This window comes from Microtus oregoni, unplaced genomic scaffold, assembly GCF_018167655.1.
Source record: "Microtus oregoni isolate MIOR12 unplaced genomic scaffold, Mior012 000007F_ref0000211, whole genome shotgun sequence".
Taxonomy (NCBI): domain Eukaryota; kingdom Metazoa; phylum Chordata; class Mammalia; order Rodentia; family Cricetidae; genus Microtus; species Microtus oregoni.
Genome location: NW_024543066.1, coordinates 57,899,916 through 57,925,909, shown reverse-complemented (window position 1 = coordinate 57,925,909; position 25,994 = coordinate 57,899,916). Strand labels below are relative to the sequence as shown.

The window sequence follows — 25,994 nt, the reverse complement described above, 5'->3', positions numbered from 1 at the left end:
AGATGGGGCAAACCCTTTCTTCTAACAGGGCTCATCTTTGGCCAGTTTTTTTTTTGTTTTTTTTTCGTTTTGCAGGCCCAAGTGCCCCAAACACCTAGCCCAAGTTCTCTTTAGGACAAGATGTGCTGATGTGAAATTCAAATCACGCAGCAGCTTCGTTTTATTTCTCCAAAAGTTCCCTCTCCCACCCTATAGTGTAGGCCGTGAAAAGGTGCCTGCCCTCTATTCAGAAACCTGCTGAGCGCCTTCCGCCGCACCCCCAACGGTACCCCGGCTCTCCTGGGCCCTGCCTCATCCCCACACACCATGTCTTCTCTTGCCTCCTGCAGGAAACCTTTCCTGATTAACTCCGGTGGGACAGCCGCCAAGCCAATTACTCCGGAGAGACCTGGGGGCCCGAGGTGAGGCGGAGGCAGACATTCAGGGGCACAGGCACCCAGAGGGCCGAGCGGCCCGCCCTCCTGTCCCTCCCGCTCCGCGAGAAAAGTCAGGCAGCGGCTGGGGGGCGGACATGGCTGTATTGGGAAGCTGGGGCTCCTACACAGTAGGAGGCGGCACGTCCCGGCCCAGGAGGCCCGAGGACCCTGTACACAGGCGCGGCTCCAGCCCCGCCGGCCCGCCCGGGGCCCCGTCCGCGGGAGCCCGAGGCGGCAAGTTAAGGCAGCATGGCTGGAAGGAAGGAAGCGGGGAGTGGGAGGCGGCCGGGTCGCGGCCTCTCACTGGCCTCGCCGGGACAGGGGAACGACAGTCAATAAATAAACCGGGGCGAGAGCGGGCCCCGGGAGACTCTCGGAGTCCGGGAAGGCCGGCGGCCATCGCGGGCCTGGGCCTCCGGCGCCCGCACCGGCGCTAGCAGCTTCTGTCAGAAGTTAAAATGGCCGCCGTGCAGCGCGGGCGGCGTCGAGGCGGCGAGGGGCGGCTTGGGGGTCAGCGGGGACTTCGCGTCCGCCCTCTTAAGGGATCGGCCGCGGTAGCCGTCGGGCCGGCCCAGGTACAGGAGGTGTCTCCCGGGCCCCCCGGAGTACCTAGCCGGCCCCCCCGAGGGCACCCGCGTGAGCAGCGCCGGGGGCGCGCGGTGCGTGGGGAAGGGCAACCTACGGCCGACGCCCAGGCGTGGCGCCGGGGCCGAGAGGGCGGGCCGCCCGCCGGGAGCCGCGCGCTTGCCCTCGGGGGGCACGTCGAGCCTGAGCGGCGGCACGCAGTCCCGCGGCAGCGGGCTGGGGGCCTGGGCGGGCGGCCGCGAGCTGAAGGCGGCCGGGGCGAGCGGTTCCGCGCCCTTCCTGGGCGGCTGCGGGCCGTGCAGGTAGCGCAGCAGTTCCTCCAGCGTGGTCACCTCCACCGCCTGCCCCGGGCAGCCCGGCGGGGGCGGCCGCACCAGCACCCGCGGCGCGGGCCCGCCCGCCGCACTGCAGCCCGCCGGGCGGCCGGGGCCCTCCGACGCGTTGTTCCCGTTCTGGTTCCACTCCCAGGGCCCCCCGGAGGCACGGAGGTGCTTCACTGGCAGCTCGGGCGTGGACTCGGGGGTGGGCAGGCAGGCGAGGTCCGGTGGGGGTCCGCCGTCGGGCGGAGGCAGGAAGGTTGTGTAGAGCTGGGGCGTTTGCGCAGCATCTCCATCCTTGGGCGGAGGCGGGGGCTCAGGACCGCCACCGTGCAGCCGGGCCAGACTGCGGAGGGAGAGAGGGCGCGGCAGCCCCGGGCTCTCGATATCCTTGCTCCGATGGCGACGCGCTCGGCGACAAGCACAGGACACCAAGAAGCCGGAGACTGAGGCGCCCAGGGCGAAGGCCGCCGCCACGCAGGCCAGGAGGAGTGGGATGGGGATGGAGCGGGAGGCTGAAGCTGGGGAAAGGTCCCTGCGCACGCCTGCCGGCCAAGAAGGAGGGAGGCGGCTCAGCTTTAGGCGCACGGAAGGGACACAGGTGGGGCCAACCACAAGTTCTCATGCTGCTGCTCAGCTTCGCTCCACTCAGTCACAGGAGTCGTTTTCCCGGGATCCCTAAACACACAGGCTAGAGCACGGGTCTGGGGTAGTCCCTGCCCAGTTTTAACCCCTGCATCCATGCCAGGCACATCTGCCATCCTGCCTGTGCAGGACACTGGCTGGGATGTTCCAAACAGGTGTTAGTGGTTATCAAACACCAATCAGCACCCGGCTTAGAATTCTCAGCCTCAACAGGTCCACACTGCACTCGGTCCCTCCCAGGCAACCCCCTTACCCTGCGTGTGAGCTCCAAGAGTGGAAGACTGGGGCCCTGGGTGGGCATCACTGGGGGAACTGGGGGTCTCAAGGGAAGGGCCAGGGCCCAGATGCACTGGTAACAGAGACCAGGTCAGTGCCAGTGAGACTTCCGCTCTCCACCCCTGACACCCCCAAGCCCCTCCCCTTTGGAACACAAGTCCAGAATTCCAGTGTCTCTTCTGGCTGTTCAGGATGCTGGCCTGCCTATAGCCCAGACAGATTTGGTTGTGTGGGCTATGCAAGGAAAAAGGAAACTGAGGCCTGAAGACTCACCATAAGCAGAATCCCCAGGGCCAGACTGACTCCCAGTAGCTCCATCTATGAGACAGTGAGAATGAGGGAAAGATGGTAGAAGCAACTGGAACAGATGCCAAGAAAGACAGATGCCCAAGCCCAAGATGCTGGTGGCCGTCAGAGAATACGCAGCTGTGGCTGCAGCCGGCCCTCGTGGTTACCTTGGCAGTCACCGTGCTCTGTGGATTCCTGGTTCCCAGTCACATCCACATCAGTCCTAAAAGGAAAGGGAGGTGGCTCACTGTGGCTCTACGCTTTGCCCCTCTCCTCACGAGTCCCAGGGGCTCCTCACTTACCCACCAGGTCCCCTGATGCTCACACAGCCTCTCAGTCGATGCCACCCACAGTATGGGTCCTGAGAAGCCAGACAGCTCCTAAGGGAAACTGAGCTGAGTGAGGCTGGCACCCTCTGCTTACAGGACACTCCCAGCCCCACACTCCACCCATCCACCTACCCCAGTCTGCTCCAGACCCCAGCTGCTGCCACCTTCAGACTCCCCAGGGTACCCCAACTTCATTATCCCCATTTCCTTGCCACCCTCAAGACTTGGGGATTTTTCTGTGCTCCTACCCACCCAGGAAACATAGCCAGGCAGCATCTGCCCTTAGGCACCTCACCTCTGACATGCCCCATGCCGGGCACAGCGGCTGAGAGGGAGGTAGACGATACATCCAGGAAAGGCCACAAAGAGCCTGTGACCCTCGGTGTCCAGCTCCAGCCCTATGATCCGCCGTGAAGCTTGGGCTGAGCGCTTCCCACTGCACCTAATAGGAATGGGGTCTGGGTGAGAAGAGACAGGAGGAGAAGTGCCCAGAAGACCTGGGCTCACCCTATGGAAGCACCCTCCCCAGCCCAGTAGAGCTCTCAACCAAACCCTTTCCCTACCTCAAGGCCTCTGATTCTGCCAAGCCAGCACTGGAGTGCCCAACCTATTCCCCCATCCCACCTCTGCCCCACAAAGAACTCACCGGGCAGGGCTGTAGGCATCAATCTCTTCCAGTATGATAGGCTCAGGTCGCAGAGACTGTCCCCCTGGAGGTAGCACCTTCAGCACTGTCCCGTCATTGGAGCCAAGAAACAAGACTGTAGTATTTCTGTGCGGCCCAGCCACGCCATCCACAGCTACCTGGGTCAGCAGAGCCCTGCAGCAATAGGCTTCAGGTGAGGAAAGCATAACCAGGAAAGCTGGCCCAAATGCCTGCTCCCCACTCTTGCTCCTTCACAAGCCCCACCCCCACGCCAATGGGGTCTATCTCTGGCTACCTGCTGGTGAGAGTGAGAAGAGGCTGGTGGGTCGCAGGTGGCACAGCGGGATCCAGAAGTGGGTGAGCCTTGATGAAGAGCAGGACAGCATCAGGTAGGTCTTGAGAGGAGGAGAACGCGGCAGCTCCACCCACACCTGCACAGGACCCTGGCCTGGTGGGCACATGGGAAGGGGCAGCCTTAGGGCAGAGAACAGGGGTTAATGAAGCTATGTGCCCCCCCCACTCTCAAACATGGTTGGTAACCGTCACTGCCCTGCAAACACACCCTGCGGCACCTGCTCCCTTCCCGGCTGCAGCTCCTTAGCCCAACCCAGTGCTAGGACTGTCCTGGCCACAGTGACCTGAGTCCTCCTCACAGCCGAATATTAAGAACGAGCATTGCTTCTGCCCCATCAGAGTCACCTCTATCCCGGGTACCTGGGTGAGGGGACTCTGTCCTCAGAAACAGGAGTCCAGGCCCCATCCAGACTCCTCTGCTCCTTGAACTTGCCCTCAAACCCACGCTCAATGTCATCCAGGTAGAAGGCGCAGACTGCAGACCCAGGAATGCTGAGGGAGCCAGAAAAGATTCAAGGTGTTAACAGGGGCAGGACTGCTCCTGCAGGTAAGCTGTGGGCTGCCCTTTGTGCGCCATGCTGAGAGGCAGAGACGGGTGGGCAGGACAGTCACAGGGGACAGCAGATTGGCCTTGCTTGGAGCTTCCTCCTCAGGAGGCATCAAAAGCGAGTGTGAACGTTGGTGGGGTGGAGAACTAGATCACACAGCCTAGTACCCACCTGTTAGTCTGAGTAGTGAAGACCCCAAAGAGAGCAGAGCGGCCATGCAGGTTCACAGGCCCCGTTAAGGCCTGTAAGACGTCAAAGTAGAAGGTAGAGTCCCCAGGGACAGAGCAGTTCAGCCTCAGCTTAAGGAAGGAAGTCCAGTGGCGGTCCAAGGCCCTAGGTGAGCCGCCCATGTCGCGTTTACACACCCTGGCTACCCGAGAAAACTGCACCTGAGGAAAGATTGAGGAAAGCCACACGGCAGCTGTTGTGAGGTGAGGGCTCCAGGAGGCAAAGCAAGGGAACCGTATGGCAGGTCAGTTCGGGAGAGAATGGCCAGATGTCATAGATGAGAGAGGTGAAGTCTATGCAGAGGGCATGGGGAGGGGTCAGATCTAAGGAATCTGTTATGGAGATTAGAGCCAAGAACCATTCTTAGGACCCAGACCCCTGGTGTCCAACTGCTTACCCTCCCCAGCCGGGAATCCTCTACAGCGACCTCTCGGAAGAAGAAGTAGACGTGGTCTCTGTGCTCCAAAGCATAGACAAAGTGTGGCTCTACGGTGACAGGAAAGGGTATCCATACCTGCTCAGAAACTCATGCTGCACTGTCTTCCTACCCAGCCACAAACACGGCTACTGCCCCGCACAGGCCTGTGCCCCTCGTCCCGGCAGGCTGACCCCCAGGAAGACTGACCTCGCAACCACTTGGAGTCATACTTGGCAGAACGGAGTGGGGGCTGCGATCCAAGGCTTCTGTAAACTACAGCATCACTGGCCTGGAAATCCGCTGCTGTGGCTGAGTACAAACTGCCCTCTGGAGGGGTGGGGGTCAGGGGAAGCTCAGGGCCTGAAGCTTGTCTCTTACTGGTGCCCACATGGGCGACTCAGGCCCTTCCCCAGGCCTCTACCGCCCTCCGCTCAAGGACATGAGGGAAAGACCAAGTTGGGAGAGGAACGCCTTCCAGCCACACGCCCAGGTGCACACCTGCAAAGATGGCCACATTTGACTGGGTGGCATCAAAGGGGCATCGAGCTTGTCCACTCAGCTCCTCACCTTCCTGTTGCAGCGAAGTTATCTGGGGGCAGAGGAGGCAGGTTCCTAGAACCTTGGGGTCTCAGACGTGTGGCCCCACAGCCCACTCCTCCGTGCCTCTTCCCTGGCCCCTTCCACACTCTCGCATTCCAAGCATGCCAGTCCCACCCCAGATGCCCATCTCTTCCCAGCAAACTGATTGCTTATTCTGGACTCTCCTCCCAGCCCTCTTCCTTTGTACCCCATAGCTGCGGCACATGGGGCTGAATGAGTTTGTTCCACAGGCAAGGAGCCTCTGCGAGTCCCAGGGAACAAGAACACGGATGTAGTTGTAGCATTCGTCCTAGAGAACCCAAAATTCAAGGTTAGTGACAAGGCTGGAATTGAAGTTAGGGGCCACAGGAAGTGAGGCAGTAGCCGTCAGTCTTGAGCCGATCATGGCAATGCGGCTAGAGTCTCAGGCTGTTTGCTGGCCCTTTAGCCTCCACCAAGTTCTCTGGTCTCTGAACCTCCTTGCCTTCCCTCCCTCCAACCCGCTCCACTCCTCACCGTGAGCTTTCCCCGAACAGCACAGTTCTCCACGTCCTGGCTCCTCCATGTCAGAAACTGAAGAGAGAAAACAAGGGGAAGTCATGGGGCAACCAGGACCCCTCCTCACATCACGACTCCTTCTTAGACGCTTTTCTCACCCATGAGACCCCGGCAATACACCTTTCCCAGCTTCGTCTCCCTGCCTGCACCTCCTCGCATACAGCCCCTCACCTTGTTGGGCACCAGCCCCTCCCCTTCTTCTTGGGCTTGAAGATCGAAGGAGAAAACGTGATCCCTGAAGGGTAGGTAAGGAGGGGTCAGAGCTGAGCCGAGGCACCCTGCCTGCCTGAGCGCCTCAGTCCCCTGCTTACTCATGTTCACCTGCTCAGGGCCAAGCCACACAAAGTTCCTGCTCCCTAGCCTCCCCCTTCCTCCACGCTTTGTTCTCTGAGTCCAAGCATGTCCATGTCCCATGGCTTGTGCACCTGCATGTGTCCCCTGCAAGATGCTGCAGTGGCCATGCAGGTCCCATGTCTGCCCAGGAGCATGCATGTCTGCCCCACAACTGTGCCGCGGCCATTTTACCGGGCAGCCACAAGCAAGGTCCGGTTCAAGGTCAGGAATCGCTGAAAGTCCAGCCCGAGTTCTGCAGCCACAGCATCCTCCTCCAGGCCCCGGAACCAGAATAATGGAGAAGAACCTAGAGGATGACAGCCGAGATAACACTCTCTTTCCTACTCCCTTTCCTGCCAGGGAAACCCAGCCATGAACAGAGCAGAAGAGAAGAGAGTCCCCAAATCTACATCTAAAAACAATGCCAGAAGCTACATTAGTGGTGCAGACCAGCAATGGGGAGGCTGAGGCAGGAGGACCGCTGAGAGTTTAAGGGTAGCCATGGTTACATAGCAAGTACCAGACCAGTATACAAGGCAAGATGCTGGCTCCAAATAAAGAAATGAAATGAAATGGGGAGGGGGAACAATGAAACGGCTATGAGGGTAAAGATACCTGTAACCAAGCTTGGCTACCTGAGTTCAAATAGTGCAATCAGAGAACTAGTTCCCCAAGTTGACCCTCAGTCTCCACTCATACACCATAGCACGTGCACTCCCCCCAAATAAGTAAATGTTAAAGTCCGGTGGTGGTGGTGCACACCTTTAATCCCAGCACTGGGCAGGCAGATCTATGTGAGTTTGAGGCCAGCCTGGTCTGCAGAGCAAGTTCCAGGACAGGCTCCAAAACTACACAGAGAAACTCTCGGGAAAAAAAAAAACAAAAACAAAAAGTTAAATAAACAAATACAAAATCAACTCTTACTGAGCATTTAATTTTCACCAGACACTGTGAGTAATTTGATCCACCTTGCTTAATATATTAAGCTATATTAATATATTAACTTCACACTGGCCCAATTCAAGGCTTAGTACATGGAGGTATTTACATGACGACCAGGCAGGCAGCAGGGCATATATGAAGTCTGACTGACACCAGACCACCTCTGTATTAGAAAGTTCCTTTCAAGGGTCTGGAGATGGTTTAGTGGTCAAGAACATACAATGCTCTTCTAGGGTCCAGAGTTCAATTCCCAGCAAGCACACCAACTGGCTCACAAGCACCTCAGCTCCAACTCCAGGAGACCTACCTCCTCTGACCTCCATGAAATCAAACAACATTCCATCCTGCAGGGGAGCCCCTTACCCAGGGAAATACATAACTAAAAAAAAAAAAAAAAAAAAAAAGATTCAAGAACTCCCTGAAACTGACCAGATTCACTAAGACCCTCCCTGCCAGAATAAACAATAAAAGCTGAGAAGCCCCCTCAGAGGAAGTGAAGCTGAGCTGCAAAGAAGATTCTCAGAGAAGGAAAACAAACAAACAAACAAAAACCTTTGAGACCACACCAACTGCCTGCAAGAAGCAGACACCAGCCAGACTGCCCGGAAGAGACCAACTGAGGACCCCAGAGGATGCTCTCCAACCTGCTGAGCTACCTGCAGGCTGTGCAGTGTGCTCCAGGTTCCCAGCTTTTCTGAGCTGTCACCCATGCTGGGGTGGGCTTTGGTGATGCAGCTGTCTTTGAGTCATTTCTGCTCCTGTAGCCCTTCACCCATATTCCTGTAAGTGACCCCAGTAAAACTCATTGACTTTGGTAACGTCCATACTTTGTCTGTCGTGGGCTCCGTATCTGGGGTGAGTTAGACAAGCGTTTGTCTCCCCAGGAAGAGTTTTGTCACACAACAGTACCTGCACATGCAAATAATTAAAGCATTGGTTCTTCTTCTTTGAGTCCTCCCACCAGATTCGTCCCCACATCACCCTTCAAAGTTCCTCCCTCTTCTGACCAACCCCACTGTCCACCTGGTCTGGTCATGGAAGCCACAGGTATGGGTGTTTAGGGGGAAACCAGGCTCAAAGATGATTTGATGTTAACAGAGTGCTGAGAACCCATCTGATGCAGTCTGCTATTTTTGTTTGTTTACTTTGTTTTTGTTTTTTTTGTTTTGTTTTGTTTTTTGAGACGGTTTCTCTGTGTGGCCCTGGCTGTCCTGAAACTCACTCTGTAGACCAAACTAGCCTTGAACTCACAGAGATGCACCTGCCTCTGCCTTGCGAATACTAGAATTAAAGGCGTGCACCACCACTGCCCAACTCAAGTTTGCTAGTATTCTTTTTTTTCCCCCCAAAACAGGGTTTCTCAGTAGCTTTAGAGCCTGTCCTGGAACTTGTAGACCAGGCTGGCCTCGAACTCACAGAGATCCACCTGCCTCTGCCTCCTGAGTGTTGGGATTAAAGGCGTGCACCACCACCACCCAGTCGTGTTTGCTATTATTCTTCTCTATCTCCCAACAATCATTCCAATAACTCAACTAAAATTACTCTAAATCCAACATGTAGAACACAGACCCCAAACAGGTAAAGATTCTTCTCAGAAAAACTGGGTTTACAGTTTCTGTCATGGTGAGACCTGGCTCACTAGTGGGTAGCGAGGGAAGTAAAAGCTGGGAACCACTGACCTGGCCCAGTACTTCACGCTGTAGCTAAGAATAACACACAAATATAAAGTGTTTAATTCGGGCCAGATGATGTCTCAGGGCTGCACCTCGTTAGTGCTGAATCTGTTACCTCAGTCAATCTCTAAATAACTCCGTGAGGTAGTGCACTATGATTATCTTCCTTTTACGGATGTGGAAACTAAGGCAAAGAAAGGTTAGAGAAAGAACCTAGGTCACACAGCTAGTGAGCACCTGAGTAGGGATTCAAACCTGCTCCGGTTTGGTCTGGCTCAGACCTTCCATTCCTCCTAGGCTCCTTTGCCTGATGGAGACAGTCTTGCCAAGTAGTCCTGGCTGACCTGGAACTCTCTACCTAGTTCGGGCTGTCCTCAAACTTGTTACAGTCTTCCTCCCTCAAGCTCCCAAGCGCTGGGACTGTAAGCCTGCACCTCACTCAGCTAGGGTCATGGTTTTTTTTAGCCACACAGCAATACCACCTCTGAGTGAGGAAGCAAAACCCAGGGATGAGACCAGCTCACTCCCCTTCGCTTGGCCATTCTCTTCCCTTCCTACACCTTACCTCCCACACGGGGGTCTCATCTTCTACCCACCCCTCCGGAGTGTCAAGTGGGTGAAGTACTCACCTTGCAGGTCAGAGGTCACCAGAGGGATGGGGTCCTGGGGAAAGGCAGCCTGGGCATGGGGGAGTGACAGCCACAACAGCAGCAGCAAGGGCATGGGGTGAGGGGCACGGGGCATCCTGTGCGGGGCAGCTCAAGCCCCAGGGGGTACCCCCTCACCCATACGCTGGCTCTGGAAGGGGAGACAGAAAAGTGGGGGAAGGGACTAAGTTCTCTCTAGCCTTGTTGCAGGCAGACTCCTCCCCAGGTCTATATCCCCAGAAGACCCTGTGGGGTGGGGCAAAGAACCATCTCTGCCTCACTCCCAGCTGTCCCTGTCACTCAAGGCCTTTCCCTCTCCAACTGGCCCAAACTGGCTGGTGTAAAGCCTGCTGGTGTGACCCCAGGTAAGGACAGAACAGATCTGCTGCCCCTCCCAGCCTTTCTTCCTCTCTCCTGCCTGGGTCTGGGACAATTCGGTAGGTGACAGCTCCCGGCCCCCGTTGTGCTAACCCCTTCTCTGCTATAATTAGACCCTGGTGCCTTAAAATTCTAAATAGTGACTCCTTGGCAGGAGGAGGAGGAAGAGGGCACCAAGTCTGCTCTCCCCTCCCCTCCCAGACCCCCACAGCACCCTGGGAGTAATGCAGGCACTGAGCCCAGGCAGAGGCGGCTGTGCAGCAGCCATGGGCCTGTCTAGGACTGAGAAAGAACAGGAGGAGAGGGACAAACAGCCTGGGGGTCACTGACCTGGCCTAAGCTCATACTTAAGGGGCCATTCCCACTGCTGAGGAAGAAGCTGGGGAGGGAGGGAGTGGGGTGTTTGTGGAGGGGCTGTCTTAGCCAAAAATGAATCTGCATGAAAGCCAGATCAGAGGCTAAATTTAGCTCTGGCTGCAGCTGTCTCCTCGACCACTGTGCCCCCTCCCAGCCTGGAGCCCCCTGTTGCCTCTCGGGCTCCTAAGAACCAAAGCACGTTCTTTCTCAGTGAGGGCAGAAGAGCAGACCCACCCCCTCTGCAGAGCGAAGGACAGAAAGGACGGGTGAGGAGAAATGGCTGAACGTGCCCCGCTTTCCCCTTCTTCCCTCATCAGGCTGCCTCTGAAATTGAAATATAAATAATTCAATGACAGGCAATTGTAGCCCAAAGTCCAAGAAAAGATGACTATGGCGAAGGGAGCGGTGAGATGGGTCTCCTTCCCCCCACCAGCCCACCCCAGCCAGCTGACCCTGCCTGGGCCCACTGGAGGTGGCACACACAAGCCTCCTGCCTTCCCATCACATTGAAGTGAGGGGCTGAAGAGGCTCCAGTAGTCAAGTCAGGGAGCTGGGAGCCCTTTCTTTTGGGACCGACAATAAGCCTTAGCGGTTCATTCCAAGTCTTCTAAAGGAGAAACTCTGGGCTCACAAGCCTTCTTCCATCTCCCCAACAATGCCACTCAAAGCCAGGACCCAAGTGTCCACCCAAGCCCAATCAAGCGTCACTGGTGGGGAGGCTGACGTCAGGTGGGGCCCCAAGAGAGCTGGAGGAAGGGACAAGGTATGACCTCCCCCCTTTCCCCAGAGGCAGAGCAGTTAGCTAGCTAAGGACCCCTCCACTGAAAGACCAGATCCTCCTCCCTCCTCCAACCCATGTTTCCGGTTGCTGGTACTCCCTAGAGAAGAGAAAGGGACACAGCTTGTCTTCTATGCTCTCCTACCTGCCCCCCCTCAAGTTGCCCTGGGCAACTGCTATCTTCACCCTGGAAACAACTTTGGTCTCTGGCAAGTGGGGAGAACATCTAGACCCTTGTCCTGGCCCCCCATGGAGTTTGCTTCTATCCCCTGCTCTCCTCTCCTTACCTGGGGTGGTGGGTCCTGTGGGGGATGAAGGGGGATAGGAGCCCTCTGATCTAGAGAAGAAGGGACAAAAGAAGGGGGGAAAATCACATCTCCCTTACACATCCTATAAAAGTAAATGTGCGAATTTGTGAAAAAGCTGTTGAAGCCAGTGTGGGGGAGATGCTATTGGGGGACCATTTTGTTTGGTCACAAAATGAGGACGGCTTTGCACCGGAAGATACGAGGGTAGCATTTGGCCTTTAGCCAGAAACTCCTAGAACTGCAGGGCCAGTCTTGGGAAAAGGTTGTCTAGGAGTTGTGGGGCTGATGGCCACTCCCATGTTAAAACCTTCAGAAAAGAGCCTCCCTGCAAAAGCGCCCTAGCTAGGGACAATAGAGGCTAATTTGCATCTAATTTGCATGCTCTTCATTTTCAGGCAAAAGGCTCTGATAGCAAGTACCTTCATCCCCTTCCTTCCTCGGAAAGCAAACCGTGCCTAGCTCCCACCTAACCTCTCTCACTAAGGACCCCCACACTCGCTCACTTTAAGCTGGGTTAGTCCAGCCTCTAAAAACACTTGGTTGGCCTTTTCCTTGGCCCACTAGACTCAAGGATGATACATCTTTAAGAGGGCTTCCCATAGCTGTTTGGGGGAGCAACATCTGGGTGGCTTCCATCCAATCCTTGGCCTGGGGACAGGCGTGCTGTGACCTGGAGAAATCCCAAGGAGAGACCTGGCCACTCTTTCCCCTTTCGGGTCCTCCCCTTGATTGAAAGATGAGACATGCCCCCATTTTTCCCCTTAGCCAGACAGCCACCTCTGGGGAGTGGCCGAGGTCACAGCCGGTGTCTAGAGGAGCTAGGGAAGGGATTGAGAGGCCGGCCGGGGACAATAGCAGGAAACCATAGGCATGGTCGTCCGCCCCAGCCCACCTTCCTCAGGAGGCTCTGGGGTATGCTGAGCTTCAAAACCTTTTCACCCTACCCTTCCTCTCAGTTCCAGGCTTTGTACCTACCCTCCCTCCGATCCACCTCCCAGTGTGGATAAACCAGGTGTCCGGAGCTTCGCGAGCGCTTAGCGTGAGGTGGGCCTAGGGCCAGGGGCTCGACGTGTCTCCCCCTCACTGGATCCGGGGCTCCGAGGAGGGGCGGGTAGCAACGTCTGGACCGGGACCGGGTCCCAGAGCCACGTTAGCGGGAGGAGGGGCTGGAGGGGCCTGCAGGCGCAGACCGAGTGGGGATGGATTTGGGGTTGGGGGACGGAGGCGGGTCTCCCAGACCAGGGAAACAGGGCCAGAGGCTGGGAACCGCCGAGGGCGGGCCCTAGGCCCGCGCGGAGCTGGTAGGTGAGCTAGGATGCTGTCGCCAGGCCCGCTCTCCTCCGTGGGAGACCAGTCTAACAAAGCCCTGGGAGGAGTGAGGTGAAGCGTGGAGGTGGGCGCGGGGACTGATGCTTCTCCGTGGCCCCACTCCTGGACTCTTTGCCCAAGCTGACCCCTCCCCCTGGGAGTGCTCAGACTCCAGCCTGCACAAGGACGAAGAAGCAACCCTGACACCAAAGTCCAGAACGACTTGTCCCCTTTCCTATTCCTGCAGGTCTACTTCTCCACAGGTCCCGGAGCCTCAGTTTCCCGCGGGAGAGGCAAGATGCTGGGCTTTCCACCCTCCGCATCATGCGCGCCTCAGAAAAAGAAAATATCCCCTTTCGCGACCCCCAGTCTAAAGGGGCGGGACTGCTACTAGTCGGAAAAGAAGCTTACACCCTGCACCCAGCAGAGCATCTAGGCTCGGCCACGGTCCCCCTCCTCCTCCAAGCACCCTATGTCCGCTGACCCTTTCTCTGTCAGGCGCAAGGCACGCTGAACACACTCGGGTCTCCGTGACACTCAGAAGCTTGACCCCCTCTTGCGGCGCTCCTGCCCCTCCCTGCAGCTACATCCCTACCCCAGGGTACTTGCTCCGAGATCCGGGTCAGTGAGATCCAGGGAGCAGCAGGCAGCCCCCAGCTCCGCGCCGCACAGAGTTCGCAATCCGTGTTTGGGGTTCGGGCGAGATGCGACGAGCGTCCCGTCTGGATGATGCTTGGGTTTAGGCTCCAGGGCGCTGTCGGGTTACGAGAGTCCTGGGTTCGAGTGGGAGCCCCTACTCCCGCCGCAGATCCGCGGAGGAAAACAATGCGACCGCCCGGAGCTCTGGGCTCGGCCCCAGCCGCCCCGCCCGCCTCCTGGCCGGACCCACCTCCGGCCCGCCTCTCGGTCCCTGCGACCAATAGGATGCTCATAGGCGGGCTAGACACCGCCTTCCCGCCACCTCTCCACCGATAGTAATACAGGGGGAGGGGCGCTGAGCGCATGGTCCACCCATAGCCAAGCGGAGAGGGTGAGCTGGAGACCAGATGGAAAGACCCACGGACAGTGGCTGAGACGCCGGCACGAGACACACAGATGGAGACAGACTGACAGAGACGAGTTCCTGGGCAGAAGTGTCCCAGAAAGTCAGGAGGACAATCTGAGAACAGAGACAGGAAACCAGGGGGCCTCAGCTGGGCTGGGCTGTCAGAGCCTGCGCGATCCTCCCTCACTTCCACCAGCGACTTAGGCGACCCTGCTCTCTAGGGAGTCTCCCGCCTTAGTCTCTCCGCGTTTCTCCTGGCTAAGCTTTTGCCTGAGTCTCCTTTGCATCCCCATATGCTTTCTCTGGTTCACGTTCATCCCGACCCCAATATGAAGGCCTGCAAGTAATTTGGGGATGGAGGCCTGAGAAACGAAAAAAGTGTCCTCCGGTTTATCGTGCGCTCCTCATCTCTTCCCTCCCGACCTCTACAGTCAGAACAGGTCGGCCTTGAGCCACCACGCCAGGAAGCTAGGGGGCTGGCAGTCAGGAGACAGTTGACAAAAGAGGACAGGTAGGAAGGCTAACGCTCAAAGCCGGACTAACACTAGAGAAATACAGAGACCTGAAAGGGATCTGCCCGAACCCCATAGATACAAGATTAGTGTGCATAGATGCACCTCCTTAAAAGGCCTCTGAACAAACCCCCAAACGGCAAAACTGTTCCTTATCCCACGCCCCAGTAAAGAGCCTCCAATACGAGGAATGTCAATGAAGAGGAAGTACGAGGCTACTTCAGACAATGCTGCCTAGCTGCCACCTTGGGATTGCCTGCTAAGATTTTTCCCTGCGTGGGGCTAGGACAAAAGATATTTTCAAAATTCCCAGGAATGTAGGTGGTCTGGGAGACATTGGCATTCTCAGAGAGTGTCCTCTGAGTGGGCACTTTCACCCACTGTTTGTTCTCTGGTTTGGAGAAAAAAACACGGAGTTGCCGATTTCTACAGCAGCCTTAACTGAATGGGAATCCGAATAGAATGAATATATCGCCAGCGAGACTATGCCCTGCAGTGAGTAAGATTCACACACAGACATGCACACAAGACGGACTCAAAGATTTGAGGTCAGGGGACGCAATGAGATACACAGATCGAGAAAGGGATGAGTCTTAAACGTGGTGACTGCTGAAGGGGCCTGGCTCCAAAGCAATTTAGCAGACAGTAAAATTAGAGAACGTAGGCCAGCAAAATGGCCTAATGGATAAGATTTTTTGTTTGAAAACCCTGAGGCCCTGAGCTCAATGCCCAGAACCACTGGTGGGAGGGGAGAACCAACTCTCAAAAGTCGCGTCTGACCTCCACACACACTGTAGCGTTCAGACACTCATCACACGCATAGGGATGCTAAATAAGAAGAAAACAGTAGTTAGGGCTGGGCCTAGTGGCACACCTTTGATCCTAACACTCAGGAGGCAGAGGACATTTGAGAATCTCTGTGAGTTTGAAGCCAGAGCCTGGTCTAAATAGAGATTTCTGCACAGCCAGGACTACACAGAAAAACTCTGTCTTGAAAAACAAAAGAAAGAGAATTAGGGAATCGTCTGAAGATTGTAAAGAAGTTTTAAGAGAAAGATAGGCAAACGTGTTTCCTAGCTTCTAGAATGGGATTTGGATATTCAAATATGTACTTACTAGATAGGTTAGTATATATAGATCAAAACATAACTGCATGCCAAGCAGTGGTGGCGCACACCTTTAATCCCAGCACTCAGGAGGCAGAGGCAGGTGGATCTCTGTGAGTTCAAGGCCAGCCTGGTCTACAGAGAGAGTTCCAGGAGAGCCAGAGCTACACTGAGAAGCCCTGTATTGAAAACCCATACAAACAAACAAAACACATTATTCCTTCAAGTTTTAATACAGATCAAACCTTAATTCAATGCAATAAGTATTAAACAATTCATGCACAGTTTCTTGTGACATATCATCCTAGTCTTTAAAAATAGGACTCCCATGAACTGGAAAGATGGCTCAATGGGTAAGGGCATCTGCAGCCAAACCTGGAGGTATGGCTAAGCTGTAGGGCATGCACAAAACCTGGGTTCTGTCCCACCCCCCCACAGTGTAAATCAGTTGGAGGCAGGATCAGAGACTCAATGTTATCTGTTACTATCTATCTGAGTTAAAACAAGATCTACATTTACTAGGTGATTAAAAAGCAATAGCAGGATGGAGAGATGACGAAGTGGTTGGCAGCACTCAGGAGGCAGAGGCAGAAGGACCTCTGTGAGTGTGAGACCAGACTAGTCTACATGGGGTCCAGGAGAGCAAGGGTTACAAAATAAATGAGTGAATCAACAAGACAAAACAAAAACACACATACACATAAAATAAAAAATAAATCTAAATAAAGTTCAAAAAAATGTAAAGAGCTATGCCAAAAAGCCTGTTGTGGCCTGACTATCTGGAGCTCATAGTTTGCCGATGGAGGAGTCCGGCAGAGGAATTCAAGGCCAGCCTCCGCATTTCTTGATGTTTGCAAGAAGTATTGGAAACATTTTAATTACTTTTTTGTTCATTGCTGGGGAAAGAAACCGAAGCTCTTGATAATATACTAAGTAAACATTCTTCCACTGGATTCTAGTCCCTGGTCTTTGCTGATGTTTTATCTGGAGGGGGAGGGAGCTTTGATAGGAGTCAGCCAGAAGAGAGGAGATAGTGTTCCTAGGAGTCTGTGTTTAAGCAGAAGCTTTTCCTTGGTAAATACGCAGCCTGAAGTGTAGACAGCAAAAGGTCACGCCAGGCTGTGTGTACAAAAGACACTGGTTCTGAACAGGAGAAGTGAAAGGGGAACCTTGTTAGAGGAGGATGGATCATCAAGGTAGGCTGGATAAAACAATTTTGGGGGGTAGGGTATGTTGTTTTAAGTTCCTTAGTAAGGGAATAACTTGTCAAAGTGTCTTGTTCTTTTTGGTTTTGGTTTGTTTTTTAGGGGGTGGGTTTTTTGTATTTTTGCTTTTGTTTTTGTTTTCTTCATTGAGACAAGATTTCTCTGTAATTTTGGAGCCATCACGGACCCCACTCTGTAGACCAGGCTGGCCTCGAACTCACAAAGATCCGCCTGCCTCTGCCTCCCAAGAGCTGGGATTAAAGGCCTGTGCCATCATGCCTGGCAAATAAGTAACCTTTTTTTTCCAGACAGGGTTTCTTTGTGTAGCCCTGGCTGTCCTGGTACTCGCTCTGTACACCAGGCTGACCTCAAACTCACAGAGATCCTCCTACCTCTGCCACCAGCACAATAATTCTTAGGAGACATGGGGGAAAAAACAAGGGACTTGGGGAGACAGCTCACTGGATAAATGTGCTTGCCACCAAGGCTGATGACCTAATTCAGGTCCTGGAACCCATATGGTAGAAGAGTTCTAGCTCCCAAAAATTGTCCTCTGATCTCCACGTATACACAACGCATGCTGTGAGTACACACAACACGTACAAACAGAACAAATGAGTCAATGTTAGAGAGAGAAAAGAAAAACAAAGTCCTCACGAATTGGACTCTTAACTTTGGGATCTCTAAATTCAAATATTACAGTCTCCGGTTCCTTACATATAGCTACTTCAAATATTCTATTTTTCACCTCAAATTCTATCCTATTTCATTTCCTGCTCATCTCAACAGAACCTCTTACCCATATTCAGAAAAAAAGAGGCAAAAAGTGATCATTTTGCCAGGCGGTGGTGGCGCACACCTTTCGTCTCAGCACTCGGGTAGCAGAGACAGGCAGATCTCTGTGAGTTCGAGGCCAGCCTGGGCTAAAAGAGCTGCTAGTTCCAGGACAGGCTCCAAAGCTACAGAGAGAAACCCTGTCAGAGAGAAACAGACAAATGATAAAAATGATAATTTTATCAGTTTTTTGTCTCCTACAGATGCACCTGTCTGTATCCTGACCGGTGGAAGAGGCATCCACATCCCCTTTCTGCCCCCATGTATGCATGGGTGTGAGAGTGTGTATGCATGTCTGCGCATGTATCTGTGCATGCATTTGTGTGTGCTAATGAATGCATGCATATAAGTGTGTGTGTGCATGCATGTATATTGTTTGTGATAGTGTATGTATTGTGTGAGTGTATGTATTAACGTGTGCATGTGTGTGTGACTCTCAGCTTTGAACATTTTGGGGGAGTGGGGGTTGAGACAGACAGGATTTCTCTGTGTAGCCCTGACTGTCCTGGCACTCGCTCTGTAGACCAGGCTGGCCTTGAACTCACAGAGATCTACCTGCCTCTGCCTCCTGAGTGCTGGGATTAAAGGCGTGAGCCATCCCTGCTGGGCAGTTTTAAGCTACATCCCAGCCTTTCTTACTCTCTCTCTTTTTTCAAATACATATACATACATATATGTATATGTATACACACACATATATACATACATATGTATATGTATATGTATACACACACACATATCTTGAAACAAATTCTAACTAAATCGTGTAGGCTGACTTCTAGTCCAGATTGGCCTTGAAATTTCAAGCCTCCTGTGCCAGCCCTCCAAGTAGCTGGAACCCTAGGTCAGTGCCACCACACCCCAGCATCCTTCTCCACATTCCATGCAGAATGTCCGCTTTGCTCAGCAGCTCCTGTTGGGCACAGAACAAGCTGACAGCAGACTTCAACATCTGTCCTACGCTTTCAGAACTGTATCTGTGCACGCGTCCCCGAGTAAGCCCAACTCTGTGTGAAGGACAGCTTTTGGAAGTCGGTGCTCTCCTTCCACCTTGCTAAGCAAGTCTTTCATTTCCGCTGCTGTGATGTGCACTCCGGGCAAACTGGCTTTTGAGCTCAAGGGTGGTTTCTCCCGTCTCCTTCCCATAGCTGCTTAGGATTGTGGGCCCCAGGATGCCCGCCTCTACATCCGGCTTCTTACATGAGTCTTGGGACAGCTGCAGTCGTCAGAACCTAGCACTTCTACCTCGAGCCACCGTCCCAGACAGACGTTTGTTTTTGTTTTGAAGCAGGGTCTCACGTGGCCCCTGCACAGATGACCTTGAGTGTCCAAGCCCTCTGCCTTTTCTCACCAGGCCAGGCTGATAAGTATTTATTGTTAACACATTAGTTGAAAAACAATTATACTAATTTTTTTCTACTTAGGAACATAATTCTACATCTTTAAATTCCTCCTCTTATTTGAGACCGAGTCTCAGTTTGTTCCTCAAACTGACCTCCAAATTCCCAGGCAGGTTTAAATGATCTTCCTGCCTCAGTCACCAGAGTACCTGGGACTATGGGGATAGTTCCACTGTATTTAGCACCTATTCTTTTTAAATTGTCTTATTTACTAGAGTTACAATTTTTGGTGGTGGCGGTTGAGAAAGAGTCTCACTCTGTAGCCCAGACTAGCCTGGTGCTTTCTATGTAGACCAAAGTAGCCTCAAGTTCTGACAGTTTTCCTGTCAGCCCTGAGTGCTGGGGTTCCAGGTGTGGAGTGCCAAGTCTCCCTCTGATGACCACTGCTCTGAGAGAGTGTCTGACTGGCTCTTGTCATCTTCCTGTCTCAGCCTCTAAGTGTTGGGACCACAGACTTAGGGCACCACCGGAGCCCTTCGCTCCTTTATTTTTTTAGATTTACTTTATGTGCGTGTTTTGCCTGCATGCATGTACGTGTACTACATGTGTGTAGTGCCTGTGGATGTCAGCAGAGGCTGCTGGATCTCCTGAAGCAAAAGTTGTAGGTGGGTGTGATGTGGGTGCTGGGAACTGAACCCAGGTCCTCGCAAGAGCAGCCAGTGCTCCTTACTGCTGAGCCATCTCAACAGTCCATTCTTTTCTGTATGTTTAATTCTTTCCTTATGGTTTTGTTTGCCCATTTGTTTTGTTTGTTTGTTGTTGTTGTTGTTATTTTGTTGGTTTTTTTTTTTTTTCCAAGATAGGGTTTCTCTGTGTAAAAGAGCCCTGGCTATCCTGGAACTTACTCTGTAGGCCAGGCTGGGCTCTAACTCACAGAGATCGCCTGCCTCTGCCTCCCAAGTGTTGGGATTAAAGATATGTACCACCACACCTGGCTTTTCTTTTCCACTGACATCTTTCCTTCAATGTGTGTGTGTGTGTGCGTGCGCATATGCGTGTGTGCGCGTGTATGCGTGTGCGCGTGTATGTTTCAGTGTGTCCCAGCATTTTGGAGGTAGAGGTAGAAGAATCAGGAATTCAAGACTAACCTGGGCAACTTGAGACCAGTATGAGAAATAATTTAGGAGGCTGAGGTAGGCAGGAGGCAGGAGGATTGTGGGGAGTTTAGGGATATAATGTGAGCGCCTGTCTCAAAATAAGCGAGGGCTACACTGCAGCTCCTTACTGAAGTGCTGCCCAAAACACGCCAAAGCTCTGGGTCAGCCAGGTTTTCAGATGGCCATAGTAGCACATGTCTACAATTCCAAAGGAGGAGAGCCTGAGCTTGAGGCAACAGTGTATCAAAAGCAAAACAGAATGAGAACTCCAGACTTTCTCTTGGTCCATGTCTGCATTTAGTGTGTGACTTCTGCGTGACAAACTGTTGCTGGATTATTTCCTGGGTTCTCATTAATCCTGAATCACTTTTCCTTTTGTTTCCTCCAGTTCCCAGAGTTTGTTGTCACCAAGGCTGCCAATGACCTCCTGGTCACAATAGGCTCTTGAACAGCTCTTCAGCCTTCATCCCTTTGTCCCCAGTATGGCATTCGACCCCACTGACCTCTCTCCTTCCTTAAAATCTTCTCCCCTTTGACCTCAGAGGGTTCTTTTTCTCTTGACAGAGACAAGTGGCTTGATAAATATTTCTCAAATCTGTGAACAGCTTCATCGACCTCGCCTTAAGTGTGGGTGGTCTCTAGGGTCACATCCCTGGGCAGCTCCTCTGCGGTGTATTCTCCCCGGCCAAGACAATCCCCACCCGCTTGCTGCAATGACTGACTGAGAGCCTCTCCCCGAGAACCCAGGGTCCAGCTCAGGTCTTCTGCTGTGCATGAGTCCCCCATTTAGACAAATACCTGCTGGCTATTTCCATTTTAGCTCTAAGATGTACTCACCACTCAGTCTAAAAATGGGCTTAGCCAGGGGTGGTGGCACAGGCCTTTAACCCAGCATTCAGGAGGCAGAGGCAGGTGGATCTCTGTGAGTTCAAAACCAGCCTGGTCTACAGAGTGAAGGCCACATAGTGAGACTGTCTCTAACTAACTAAATTAGGAAAAAAAAAAGGAAATTTGCTCTTCCTGTTCCTCATCATGGCACAGGATCAGGCTGAAAGGAGCTTCATAGTCACAAGCTTTGGCATCAGGAGAAATTAAAAGACCGCTCTTCACTGCGCAGCAGGGCTTGGGCAGAAGGAATCCTGGCAAAGCTATGAAGATAACTTCCCAGATGCTAGAGCTGCCAGGTTTGGGGTCTAGGAATACACTGACCTGGGTATCAACTATCAACTACGATTCAAGCATTCGGATCCAGGGCCTGAACTACTTTTTTTGTTTGTTTGTTTGGTTAGTTTTTGTTTCTTTTCTTTTTTTCAAGACAGGGTTTTTCTGTATAGTCTTGGTTGTCCTGGAACTCACTCTGTAGACCAGGCTGGCCTTGAACCACAGAGATCCATCTGCCTCTGCCTCCTGAGTGCTGGGATTGAAGGTGTGTGTCACCAGGCCTGGACTTCTGTATGGTTCTGGGCAGGCCAGGTTTCATCGGCACAGACTACAATGGAGTCAGACTCAGAACCAGTGAAGAGGCCACGCGCGCTGGCTCCCACAGAAATATAAGGAGTTATGTCCTGGCGAGTAAATTCTACCCGGAAGGTCAACACAGTCTTCTCAGAGAAATGTAATAAACAAAAACAGGAATTTTGGTTAAACAGCAACAAGCAGGGTCACACTCTGCGGTCCTGCCAGCCTGGAGCTCCTCGGTCTGTCTATCACCGTGTGGCCACACCCAAGATCTCCTTAGCGGCTGCAGAGTTCACACTGCCATAGCGAGCAGCCACGCCCAGTGGGCATCGTGTCTTTTGTCTTTTTATCCCAAGCATTTAAGTTATAATGTCTGGCAATCAATAAGGAATAAGTAAAAGTATCAAAGATAGAAAGGGGCAAGGTAGGGTGGAGTAGATTACAAACCGTGTACCGGCTCCATCTTTATCAGGCCGAATTCCTGCCTGACTGATGAAAGAGATCTTCACCATGCTGAACCTCAGCTGGATTAAGGACAAGGCAGTGATGGCTGTCTACTTAGTATATGAAGCCCTGAGTTCAGACTCTTTTTTTTTTTTTCCGAGACAGCATTTCTCTGTAGCTTGGGAGCCTGTCCTAGAACTAGCTCTTGTATACTAAGCTAGCCTCGAACTCAAAGAGATCCGCCTGTCTCTGCCTCCTGAGTGCTGGGATTAAAGGTGTGGGCCACTACTGCCCGGCAAGCTCAGTCTCTAGCCATGAGCTTAAAGTGAACCTGACTACATACAACAAAACAAAAATCAAATGATGGACTCTGATTTGTGGCTCCTCTGGCAGCATATTTAATAAACTCTTTCACTTTAAAAATTCAATAACAAGCCAGGCAGAGGTGGCACAAACTTTTAATCCCAGCACTTGGGAGGCAAAGGCAGGCGGATCTCTGCAAGTTTGAGGCCAGCCTGGTCTACAGAGTAAATTCAAGGACAGCCAGCACTACACAGTGAAACCCTGTCTTGAAAAACCAATAAATAAATAAAATATAAAACCCAAAAGATATCATTTAACTTTGTTTTCTTTTTGAGACAGGATCTCATTATGCAGCCCTACTGGGTCTTGAACTCTCCAAGTAGACTAGGCTGGCCTTAAACTCACAGAAATCGACCTGCCTCTGTCTCTGGAGGGCATGGATTAAAACTATGTGCCCCCACACCAGGTATCATTTAATCTTTTAAAACATCTTTGTATGCATGTATGTGTGTGAATTTAGTTTTGGAGAAGGTTTCACTTCACAGCCCAGGTTGGTCCGCTCAGCAGGTTTCCTGCCCCAGTCTCCTGAGGGCTAGCCTTACTGTGAATATCGGGATCAAGATGGCTCACAGACGTAAATCGGACCGCGTGCTTAGACTTTTGTTCTTGCTCTTTGAAGCAGGGGGCCATGTAGTCCGGGCTGCCTAAAACACACTGTGGAGCCAAGACAGCTCATCTTCCTTCTCTACTGCCACAGCACTGGCAGTAGGGACCTGTGTCACCATACTCGTAGCCTAAAACTCTCAGGAACACAGTAAGGACCCCAAAGCCAGAAGATCTGTAATCAATACCGTCTGCTCCTCTTCTACACGGCCAAAATGCTAGTTTTCTTCTTTTCTTTCTCAAGATGCTTTCTCTGTGGTCCTGGACCACACACTAGAGAGGAGGCTGCCCTTGAGCTCAGAGATCCACCTGCCTCTGCCTCCCACATGCGTGCCAGGATCACCGCCACTCCACGTTAGTTTCCAGTGGTTTATATTTTGATTTTCTAACTCCCATTGTTATTAGTTTTTTATTTATTTCTTTTTTTTTTTATTTTCAAGACAGAGTTTCTCTGTAGCTTTTTTGGTTCCGGTCCTGGAACTAGCTCTTTTTTTTTTTTAAGATTTAATTTATTGCCGGGCGGTGGTGGCGCACGCCTTTAATCCCAGCACTCGGGAGGCAGAGGCAGGCGGATCTCTGTGAGTTCGAGACCAGCCTGGTCTACAAGAGCTAGTTCCAGGACAGGCTCCAAAACCACAGAGAAACACTGTCTCAAAAAACCAAAAAAAAAAAAAAAAGATTTAATTTATTTATTATGTATACAGTATTCTCAGTATTCTGTCTGAAGGTATGCCTTCAGGCCAGAGGAGGGCACCAGATCTCATTGCAGATGGTTGTGAGCCACCATGTGGTTGCTGGGAATTGAACTCAGGACCTTTGGAAGAGCAGGCAGTGCTCTTAACCACTGAGCCATCTCTCCAGCCCCTGAAACTAGCTCTTGTAGACCAGGCTGGCCTCGAACTCAGAGATCCGCCTGCCTCTGTCTCCCGAGTGCTGGGATTAAAGGCGTGTGCCACCACCGCCCGGCTTTTTTTTATTTCTTTTTAAAATTAGTTCCACTTATTTATTATTCTATGAATTTGGGTGTTTTGTCTGCATGCATGTCTGTGTACCACAGAATTCCTGGTGCCCTCAGAGGCCAGAAGAGGGTGTGGTCGGCTTTCCTGGGACTGGAGTTACACAGGATTGTGGGCTTCAGTGCTGGGAACCGAACCCTGTGGAGAACAGTTAGGGTGCCTAACAGCTGACCTGTGTCTCAGGCCTGTTCTCTCTTTCTGAAAACTCCCTGTTACTTTCTTTTTTTTTTAATATTTATTTATTTATTATGTATACAATATTCTGTCTGTGTGTATGCCTGCTGGCCAGAAGAGGGCACCAGACCTCATTACAGATGGTTGTGAGCCACCATGTGGTTGCTGGGAATTGAACTCAGGACCTTTGGAAGAGCAGGCAATGCTCTTAATCTCTGAGCGATCTCTCCAGCCCCCTCCTTGTTATTTTCTAAGTTTATTGTTAATTGTGTGCTGGGTTCAGCTCCTACTGGAATTGCTTATATATTACAGAGGAGCTCAGGATACAGCTCAGCGGCAGGACATTTGCCTGGCGCACAAAGGCCCTGGGCAAATTTCCCGGCAAGGTGAAAATAAAAGGGCGGGAGGGTGTGGGGCGGAGTGGCCATACACACCAAAGCTCAGCACTCTGTCAGGGTCAGAGAGCTCTGTGAGTGCAGGGTCAGCCTGTCTACAAAGAAGCCATGCACGACGGCGCACGCCTTTAACCCCAGCATTCAGGAGTCAGAGGCAAGTGGATGTCTGTGGGTTTGAGGCCAGACTGGTCTACAGAGTGAGTTCCAGGACAACCAGTGCTGTTACACAGAGAAAGCCTGTCTCAAAAAGCAAACACAAAAATAAAACAACAAAAGTCAAACCTTCCCATAAGAACAATATCATGTAACTGTCATCGGCAGTTTCCTCCTTACCATCGTCTTTGTGTGTGTGTTCACCCCTGTGCATTTGCATGCGTGTATATGTAGAGGTCAGAGGTCAACCTGGGGTGTCTTTTCTCAAGTGTCAGCACACCCTACCACCCCACTTTTTTTGATATAGGGTCTTACTATGTAGTCCTGGTTGAACTTGAGACAGACCAGACTGGCTTTAAACTCAGAGGTCCACCTGCCTCTGCTGCCTAGTGCTGGGATCAAGGGTGTGTGCTACCACACCTAGATCACCCTTATTTTGTAAGACAGGGTCTCTCATTGTCCGGCAGCTAGCCAAGTGAGCCAAGCTGTCTGTTCTGACCAGTGAGCCACAGCAATCTCCTGTCTCTGCCATCCCAGTGCCGCAAGATTAACGTGTACACCATCTGACCTTTTTCTTTTTCTTTTTTTTAATTTGGGTTACAGGGATTGAACTCAGCTTACCTGGCCAGCAGCTTCCTAAGCAAGTTTCCTGACAGCCCCTTATCTTCTGACCCAGGAGGTGTCTATGAGCAGGGTAAGGCACAGATGCCCTCATGTGTTCATGGTCTGGTAGTTAATAAAGTCACAAATGACAATAGGGGGGTGTGGGGCACGGGAGGTGGCTCGGTGGGTAGAGCGCTTGCGGTACAGATGTGGAGACCTGAATTTGAATTTGGATCCCTTGAACCCACCAAAGCCACATGTCACGGTGGTATGAGTGCTGGGGGAAGGAGGCTCAGGAGAATCCCAGGGACTCAATGGTGAACCCCAGCTCCTGTAGAAGACGCCCACTGTCAACTTCTGGCCTCACACTGTCACACACATGCTCCCATGGGGCAGTCTGTGCTGCTGGAGGACTACAGAACACAGGCTAAGCAGTCTGGAGAACGAGGACAGCCTGTGTGATACACACCTGTAACCCCAGAATTCACTCAGAAGGCAGAGGCATGAGGGCTGATACCTGGAGGATGAGTGGGAGGATATGGGGGGGCACCAGCTGGGAGTTGGGGAGAGTTCTCAGCAGAGGGGTCAGAAGTGTGAAGGCTAACAGAGGAAGAGGCGGCCGCAGACCCACAGGGTACACTGGAACAGGAAAGCACCAACACGGCTACAGCAGTG

At 52.6% G+C, this 25,994-nt stretch overlaps 1 protein-coding gene across 7 annotated transcripts; it reads right to left on the bottom strand.

Annotated features, from left to right (window-relative positions):
• Positions 1 to 142: 142 nt before the first annotated feature.
• On the bottom strand, positions 143 to 13,772 carry LOC121451027 (semaphorin-6C). Of its 7 annotated transcripts, XM_041656485.1 has the most exons (22): positions 13,507 to 13,772; positions 12,579 to 12,969; positions 11,583 to 11,632; positions 10,752 to 10,841; positions 9,765 to 9,933; positions 6,713 to 6,827; positions 6,359 to 6,422; positions 6,146 to 6,202; positions 5,838 to 5,939; positions 5,549 to 5,639; positions 5,258 to 5,377; positions 5,030 to 5,118; positions 4,576 to 4,793; positions 4,217 to 4,348; positions 3,798 to 3,950; positions 3,503 to 3,676; positions 3,152 to 3,298; positions 2,830 to 2,907; positions 2,695 to 2,750; positions 2,513 to 2,557; positions 2,217 to 2,312; positions 143 to 1,863 (listed from the first exon to the last, which is right to left on the bottom strand). In XM_041656485.1, exons 5-22 carry the CDS (start codon positions 9,877 to 9,879, stop codon positions 863 to 865), a joined length of 2,853 nt encoding a protein of 950 aa, XP_041512419.1. In that variant the 5' UTR covers positions 9,880 to 9,933; positions 10,752 to 10,841; positions 11,583 to 11,632; positions 12,579 to 12,969; positions 13,507 to 13,772; the 3' UTR covers positions 143 to 862. The 7 variants fall into 7 exon arrangements, with proteins under 7 accessions (XP_041512419.1, XP_041512420.1, XP_041512418.1 ...); XM_041656486.1 differs by lacking the exon at positions 12,579 to 12,969; XM_041656484.1 differs by lacking the exon at positions 13,507 to 13,772 and having other exon boundaries at positions 12,579 to 13,497.
• Positions 13,773 to 25,994: the final 12,222 nt, after the last annotated feature.